We start from the raw sequence: 8,158 nt of genomic DNA, 5'->3' as shown, positions 1-8,158 counted from the left end.
TGCCAATGGCAGTCGTTCGATGGATACCATGCCCTTGGTCTGGTCTAGTCTAACCTGGTCGCTGCATCTATACGCCCATACCTCGCCTCCCAAGCACATGCTCTACAGCTTCTCCGTCCTCTTCTTCATATTCCTCGCCATGGAGAGGATCATGTTGACGTGACTGGCCAATGCCACCAAGTTTCCCTGCTCATCCAGAATCGTCACCTCGAGGTCGAACCGCCCGTTGCGAATCTCGCGCGCCATGGTCCTCATGAACAGCCACTCGACGCCCTCGGCGGGCAACCCCCGCTTGATGTCGAGGTTCATACTGAGCGTGGGATACCACCAAATCTCATCGGTGCGAAACGGCGTCTGCGCCTCGTCGGCCGCGGGGGGCCACCCCTCGACGAGGTACGGCATGGCGTCGACAACGTAGGCGAGCACGGCATTGGTCAGGGGCTCGCCGGACGCGAGGCGCAGCCAGACGTCCTCCTGGCCGCGGCGCGGGGCCGTCGTCGGGAAGAAACACTGCAGGTTGTTGTTGGAGCGCACGAGGTTGCTGCGGCCGCGGAGGCGCGGCGAGCGCGCCGTCCAGCCTGGGGCCGCGTCCGTCGCGAGCAGGTCAAGGCGCGCGGGCTGCGGCGGCGCCGGCGGCGTGAGCGTCCACTTGGTGTCGAGGGTGAGGCCCTGCTCGCGGGCAAGGCTGGCGTTGGTGAGGTACGAGAGGACGAGCTTGCGGGTGCGCGGCGTGATGAAGGGGGCGACCGGCTGCAGGTTGTTTTGGTAGAGCGTCGCGTGCAGAGTCGAGACGGAGCGGCCGAGCTTGACGTCGTCGAGGATGATGAGGGCGGGACCGGGCTCGGTGCGGTCGATGAACTCAAAGTGGCTCGTGATCGAGTCGGTCTGGCCGCGCGGCGCGAGGTGCTCGGCGGCGGCACGGATGATGGTTGAGGCGACGTAGCCGCCGTTGGGGACGGAGCCGATGCAAAAGTTGGCCGACAGATTGGCGAGGAAGACGCCGGGGGCCAGCTGTGTGACCTTGCTGGCCTCGGCGTAGGGGGTGATCTCCTTCGACATGGTGTGCAACGTGGGCCGCATGCAGATGCACCAATCGATATGGTGTCAAAGAAAAGTGTCTTGTGAGATTCTAGTAAACAGATGTGACGAGACTAGAGTTATGATGCTGCTGTAGGTGAACAAAAACGGATCAACATGGCTACCATGTCACCAGGCCGAGGCGACGATGATTTCTTATCAGAATACCCCAGACTTGTCGACGAACTAGGCGCGTCGCGAAACGAACCTCGGCACCGGCTTAGGCCTGACGCGGTCTTGGCACCCATGTGGCGGCGCTGGTCCAACCCACAGGACCCCTCGACAGCCACACTGCCGGGACTCCAGAGTGCCATTCTACAAAGTACCATGATTCTGGGTCGCCAATATTAACGTTCGCGGAGGCCGTCTCCCATGTTTCATTCGGAGGACGAGCCGGGGACACCGTGTTCGGCTCCGGTCCGTCGTGTGCAGCCTGAAAAAAGTCCGAGGCCGGCATGACGTCACTGCTCTCTCACACCACAAGCAGCTTCACATCGGCACCTCAACAACAACATGTGACGAACACGAGGAACGTAGCCCCGTCTCACTTCGACACGCTGTAGAAATTTAGCCTCAGACTCATAGTCGACAATGCCGTCACACCAGCTCACCGCCCTGGCCTCCCTCCGCGTCTCCAAGCACCTCATCCCAGCCCACAACCTGATCCCAAACACCTCCCTCCAGCAAAAGCCCCTCCTCCTCTACCACGGCGCCTTTCCTAGCTCCATCACCGCCGCTGAGATTGAGTCCCACCTCGCGTCAGTCGCTGTCGTCGAGCCCCAGTGGCGCTACACCATGTACACGCGCATCCACTTTCACTCGACGACGCACGAGGTCCTCTGCGTCAGCCGCGGGCGCGCGCGTCTTTGCTTTGGCGGCGAGGCCAACGAGGCCCGTTTCGAACCTGTTGTCGAGACGGGCGATTTCATTGTCGTTCCCGCGGGGTCGGACATCGGCTGCTTGAGGATCTGGACGGGGGCTTTGAGATGGTCGGTTCGTATCCCAATGGGCGGCAGTGGGACATGTGCTATGGCGAGGCGGGCGAGGAGAGGCAGGTCGCGGCCATCAAGAGGTTGCCGTGGTTTGCAAAGGACCCGATATATGGAGATCAAGGCCCGGCTCTAGATATGTAACCATGACGGCGATGACGAGGTGCGTTGAGACCTGGATGGATGTCGTGGGTTGCGCCAGACAAGATTCATCCACATTCCTGACTATTCTGCACAGTGACCCATGCACCGTGAAAAAAGCATCGTGCCTGCGTTGTGTGCTGGTATACCAAGAGACATAACTACAATGGTCCATGAGGGCTTCATGCAGTCCCGGATCGCTCCACCCATCTATCTCGTCATGCACAATTCGCTGGGTGGAACTTACACGTTTTCTCGTGCGCGCTGTTGTCCTTCGATATGATGACTTTGTGGTCGGCAAGGCACTCCCAGCAAAATTCTGCCTCGCACAACGTGTTGGTGCCTGCAGCCCGTCAGTCTCACAAGTTCTTCCATTGACTGCTTATGTATCAAGACGCCGTGGGTCCCGTGCACTGGATGTTGCGACAGGCTCCCCATCTGCGGTAGCAACCCCAACAAAACTCGAAACGACACTTAAGGCCTGCAAACTGTGAGTCGAGCCTGAGATAGGCACCACACCGCAGCCGCAAGGCGTCAAGCCCACGGGTTGGGACGATGGGGCCGCCGAGAGGGAGGGTATACGTACAAGTCATGTGCGAGCTGGAAGGGCCAAGCTGTCAGCAAACGTCTGCTCGATATCGAACCGATGGACTGACCATCCGCTATTCTTCTCAATAGCCCAACTGCATCCAGGGCACTTCTTTGTCGTCCTGTTCATCGTGGCCATGCTTTGTTCATCCTCCCTCTTACGCCGGGCAGCCGTCTTCCTTGCTTTTTCCGCTGCCTCAGCAGCTTTCCTTCGGGCTTGTTTGTCGCGCTCCACTCGAGCCCGCTCTTCTGCCTCCTGGTCAGCAGCGAGGCGCCCGGCCAGAGCGTGATCCACAGCGTCTTGGGCACGACGGCGAGCCTCCTCCTCGTCGACTGCAGCGTTTTCGACTTCTATGCGCGAACGAAAGTTTTCCGGATCGGCAAGGAGAGAATCAAACTCTTCACAGGTAAGGCCGTCGTGCCACGCAACCTCGTGGGTGAAACAACTCCGACCACTGCAATGGAGGCAGATGACAATCGGCTGCTCAGCGCCTGTTTCATGGATCTGACCGGAGCCGCAGCCACCAGCACACCAGATGAAATTATCTGCCTGGTGCATCGCTGCTCGGAGGGCGAGATTTTCGTATCTTTCCTTGTTAGAATAGCCTGTTCAGGAGACCCCCCCCCCACATACCTTGAGAAGGTTGCGTCGTCCGCGTACCGCTGCACGTCGACATACTCAAGCAGCTCGCGGCATTCCGGGCACCGGATATCTTTCCAGTGCCTGCTGTTGAGCTCTGTCCGGATCGCTACTTTCAGGCATTCTAGACAGGCTTCTGGCGGGTGAAGGCACGTGGGTGTGATGCTGAGAATGGGAAATTCGGCAAGCGCTTTCGGCTCCACGCATATGGAACACTCCTTTTCCTCCGACAAGTTCTTGGCGGGAATGCGCTGACGCGCGATGATGACTCCAGGGTTTTCATCGTCAGAGGCTTCGGCCTGTTGATAGTGCTGGCCGAATCTGAGAAACTTTAGTAATCGTACGTGGCCGAAGGACAAGTCTCATTGAAACAGAAATACCTTAACTCCGCAGCTTCTTCAGGGGTCACACACGGTCGCGAGCTACATGAAAGAGTCAACTTTTCCCGAAATGGCCGACAAGATATGATCACCTACGTATTTTCACGCTGTTGCGTCCCAGGTTCCACACAAGAGAATGGCGTGCCTATATAATCATCGAGGATCGATACCGCAATCCGACTATAACCCCGAGGTAGTGTAGGTATTCTCGGTGCTATGGCTGTCGGCAACGCTTGGTCGCGATTGACAGACATGTCAAGCGGAGAAGAGACATCGAAGCCGGCCATGATATCGTTACTTGGCTGTAGGTATCGAAAACCTGGTTGCGCCAGCGTTTCTGGCATATCGGTCATGGCCTCGTTGGTAGACAGACTAGGAACGGCCGGCAGATGACGTGGTGGGAGATCAAAGTCGGCCGTAATAGCTGGGCTGACGCTCGAGTAGAAACCGACTTGTCGTGGGATTCCTGACGTCGTCTCGCCTACCACTGCTACCATATCCATGAAGGGCTCGTACGACGGTGCAGGAATCGATGCTGGAAGTTCCTCTGCCTGTGCACGCACAACTTCTGCTATTTCGGTCAAATTTCGGCGAGCCGTCTCAGTCAAGATTGGTATTTCGGTGTAAGGGGGTGGGGGGTCGTCCTCTAGAGAAGGTTCGGAGCTGCTGGTATCACTACTACTGACACGGATGAAGCTGTCTCGGTTGGCACCTCTGGGAGGCGAGTTGACCCTAAGAGGCTGTAAGCCGGGGTTATTGCTTAAAGGACAACCAAGCATGTTCCTGAAAGAGCGAAACATGGCGAGAAACCACCAGGTTGCATGGATGATACAAACCAGAAAAGGTCGAGATGGTCATGAGAGCGGTGCTGACTTCACCACTAGGTAACCTTCCAAACCCGGGCCGCCAGTCGGCGGTGAAGGAGGCAGCCTGCTTCCAATTGTCTGCGAGTGGCCTGCGTATTCATCAGTACTCTGGGGCTGAGAAGCATAATTTTTCAGGCTCGGAGCCTTACACCTTGACTGCCAGGCAGTGCTCCTATTAAAGTCCCTAGGTACCCAAGGCTGTTCTGCACGAATAACTGGTCTTGAAGTGTAAAAATAGGGCCGCACCTCGGCTTCGACGATGAAGCAGCTAAATCGGCCTTTGTCCATCCCTGTGGCGGATACCAGCGGTCATGGAAATCGTCTCAAAGAGAAAGATGTGGGCTCTGCTACAATGGTACTGAGGCTCAAATACGAGTGGGGCTCAAGTCAGTCCTGTGATCTGCCCTGGAGCCTCACCAGGGTCTTTTGTCAGTTGAGGCTGCAATAGCGCCTGGTGAGGTCCGATTGAGGCCTTCCTGCCGTTGCATGCATGGGAGAGATACCTCCAGCTGTTGGCCTGTGGCACAACTGGAGAGCCTTGCCCAACTGCACTAAAACGCGCCTCAAGCATGCATGCACTAGCCCGAATTGCGCATGATCCCTACCTGGCTGGGTAGGGTAGTGCTGAGGTCCGTCTGACCCGTGCAAAGAAACCTTGGAGCCTCCATTTGCACCCCCTCCACATGCAGAAGGACCTACGGACTTCAGGCTGCTGCCCAAACATAGCCCACCATCGACCTCTTCACCTGCCTGGGGAGCTTGCAGGTGGTGGCTTCCTAGTAACGGGCCTGATCATGGCCTTATTTGATTCCATCGGGTTCCCCTTTCAAACTCGCATTTTGTCAAGCTCCGCCTGATCCTTTAAGGGGCGTCGTGCTGATACAAGGGTCTTCATCTGCCCTGCACTTTAGGGCTCTTACTGAACGACCATCGTCTTCATATTCACTGCGTTCGATCAGAGCAATAGCTAAGACATGAGCGCTGCCTTGCATACTCTGCAGAACAGACCATGAAACAGCGTCGCGACAACCATCAGCCAACCGTACCTGACAAAGTGCCCTTGGCGCTGGAGGGAAGCTTCAGGCGACCAGATAGCATGGCCCCGCCCCGCGACGATCATCTTGATCATCCCGAATACCGTAGATCGGGGATTCAAGAAAGCCGCAGCGACAATGCAGATGCCGGCAGTAACCTCGAGGTCGCTCAGCTCACCGTTCCCGACCTTCCCGACGATCTACTCCCCAGACAAGCACCTCCGCTTCCAGACCGTGGAGTCAGCAGACGGCAGTCACAGCCCTTTGGGGGCCAAAACCATCTTCCAGCTGTCGAGAACTCCGTCACGGCCGAAAATGTAGGCCAGAGAAGTCAATCCAACATCCCGTCGAGCCCTCCAGAGCGCCAGACGAGCGGCGGCTTCGGAGGGCTTTGGCAAGACAACAACAACAACAACATCGATATCATGATCAAGACACAAGCAACTATGGCTGCCCACATTGAATCTTTGACTGCGAGGGTTGAGATGGCCGAGGAGAGGCAGTCACGGGCTGAACATGCCCTAGAGGAACGCATCAGAGCAAGGGACGACCTGAATGAGAAGCTCAGGAAGATTGAGAATTTCACGGAGAATCTGGAAGAGACGAAGAAGGAGAACGAGGCCTTGAAAGAACAACTCCGGGACGCTCAGTCACATATTTTTAGTCTACAGCCGTATCGGAAAGATGTGACTCCTGAGGAGGTCAGACGTGTAAGTCATCCAACCTCAGTGCAAGGCCACCAAGCTGACGTCGAACCTGGAGCAATACACCAATCTTGTGGATGGTATCGGTGACTGGGTTGCCAAGTTCATGTTCCCCTGGCTCGATCGCCATCAAGAAAGTCTTGAAATGATATCGAATGGGCTTCGTAAACGGCCCGGGGATGCGGCCAGGATCAAGCGCGCACTTTCCAAGAATGCTGACCTCTTCCACGCAACCAAGTACCCTGACACAGATGAAGATGTGGTGATATCTCTTATCTTGCGGCACCTTAACGATCATATTTTCCAAAAGACACTCTACAATCTCATTCCGGACAATATCAGTCTGCTCCAGGCCATCGAACGAGCCATGCAATCTGCTGAGCCAAAGCGAGGTGGGTCTATCCGCTGGGCCATTCGCGACCGATTTCTGACAACCACAGATCTTTTTGCTACTCGCACCTGGATTGCCGAAGCGTACACAGCTCTCATAAACATGGACAGATTTCGATCGATGCGCCAAGAGAGAGAGAAAGAGATCGCACTTGACCTGGTCGAGCTCCTGAGGGTCTTTTGCAGTCGTGATCAGATGGATGCTTTTTGTGTGGGATTCGTCCATGAATGCGTCCGCCCCGCGATGAAGTTGTATGAAAAGATCCTGATTTCGACGCACGTCTTTTATCTGGACCCTACCCCATACGCAGCCTGGGTACATGACAGCCCCGGCGACGTAGAGCTGTCTCCCCGTTTTTGGAAACATCTGGCTGAGCACAAGCTGGAGTGTAAAAATGTTTTACAGAATCGCAAAACATTCGACCCCCGAAAGTTAAATCCTGAACCGACAGAGAGGGAGCTCTGTCAGAATCTTGAAGTGGTATGCATGGTAGCACCACCGCTGTACATGCGTCAGATTGGCAGACAGGATACTGTTCGAGAACCTGATTTGGTGCGGAAACAGCAGATGCTTGTCGCTTGGGGATCAGAAGAGAAGCGGATCAAGTTCAAGAAATGCTCCGACCAAACGTTGATCAGCGCCATCTGCGCAGCCAACGAGCGTGAAGCCTGGGCTGCATTTCGGTGGGCATAGAGAGTGACTGAAATCCTATTACCGAAGCAATAAAGCACATGCATGATGGGGCTCGTGTCGAATGATCGTTCGTCCAGGCGCTTGCTGCCACCTCTTCTACATTAGGACTGATGAGTGACCGAGGTGCAGTTGCTGGCAGACCGCAGCAGCGGCCATAAGATGTTAATGGGGGCTGACAACGCCATTATGCTCTTCGCAGACCGTCTTGGCTCAAGAACCCTCGGCCCTAGCGTCACGTAAAAGTCCTGGCAAGCATGTGTAGGCAGACTCTGGCGGGGTTCATTGTAGACCCATCGGCGAGGGGGATGCAATCCGCCCACCAACAGGCCGCTTGAACAAGACCCCCTGCATGCAGTCTGACCAACCTCGCCCCCTCCTTCAATACCTACCTAGGTAGCTACCTAGGTTACCTACCTACCTAGGTAAGTTAAGGTACCTAGGTAAAGTATCTAATGCTGCCCTTCGCTAGAAACCACAAGACAGGCCACCAACAGCGGCGAGGCATACTTCCTAGATTGAAATGGAAGAAATGCGTTTATAAGGCTAGAGCCGGGCCTGGTCCCGCAACTTTTCCGCAGTCCGCTGTTGGGTTTATATCAAATCTGTTGATTCCAGACTCGTCTCGCCTCCTGCAAAATAAGCCCCCCCCTCCCCC

General features: G+C 56.0%; 4 protein-coding genes across 4 annotated transcripts; 2 read left to right on the top strand and 2 right to left on the bottom strand.

Moving 5' to 3' along the window:
• Positions 1-102: 102 nt before the first annotated feature.
• VDBG_05722 (conserved hypothetical protein) lies at positions 103-1,059 on the bottom strand (the record flags this gene model as incomplete). The annotated part of the gene is made up of 1 exon (XM_003004563.1): positions 103-1,059. One exon carries the CDS (start codon positions 1,057-1,059, stop codon positions 103-105), a length of 957 nt encoding a protein of 318 aa, XP_003004609.1.
• Positions 1,060-1,668: 609 nt separating this feature from the next.
• Positions 1,669-2,202, top strand: VDBG_05721 (cupin domain-containing protein; the record flags this gene model as incomplete). The annotated part of the gene is made up of 1 exon (XM_003004562.1): positions 1,669-2,202. One exon carries the CDS (start codon positions 1,669-1,671, stop codon positions 2,200-2,202), a length of 534 nt encoding a protein of 177 aa, XP_003004608.1.
• A 394-nt stretch (positions 2,203-2,596) lies between these two features.
• VDBG_05720 (conserved hypothetical protein) lies at positions 2,597-3,354 on the bottom strand (the record flags this gene model as incomplete). Its single annotated transcript, XM_003004561.1, has 2 exons — positions 2,597-2,807; positions 2,864-3,354. 2 exons carry the CDS (start codon positions 3,352-3,354, stop codon positions 2,597-2,599), a joined length of 702 nt encoding a protein of 233 aa, XP_003004607.1.
• Positions 3,355-5,777: 2,423 nt separating this feature from the next.
• Positions 5,778-7,503, top strand: VDBG_05719 (conserved hypothetical protein; the record flags this gene model as incomplete). The annotated part of the gene is made up of 3 exons (XM_003004560.1): positions 5,778-6,425; positions 6,478-6,811; positions 6,860-7,503. 3 exons carry the CDS (start codon positions 5,778-5,780, stop codon positions 7,501-7,503), a joined length of 1,626 nt encoding a protein of 541 aa, XP_003004606.1.
• Positions 7,504-8,158: the final 655 nt, after the last annotated feature.

Source organism: Verticillium alfalfae, genomic scaffold (assembly GCF_000150825.1).
Source record: "Verticillium alfalfae VaMs.102 supercont1.6 genomic scaffold, whole genome shotgun sequence".
In the NCBI taxonomy this organism is placed as follows: Eukaryota; Fungi; Ascomycota; class Sordariomycetes; order Glomerellales; family Plectosphaerellaceae; genus Verticillium; species Verticillium alfalfae.
The sequence above is the reverse complement of the archived record's forward strand: the minus strand, read 5'-3'. Positions and strand labels throughout refer to the sequence as shown.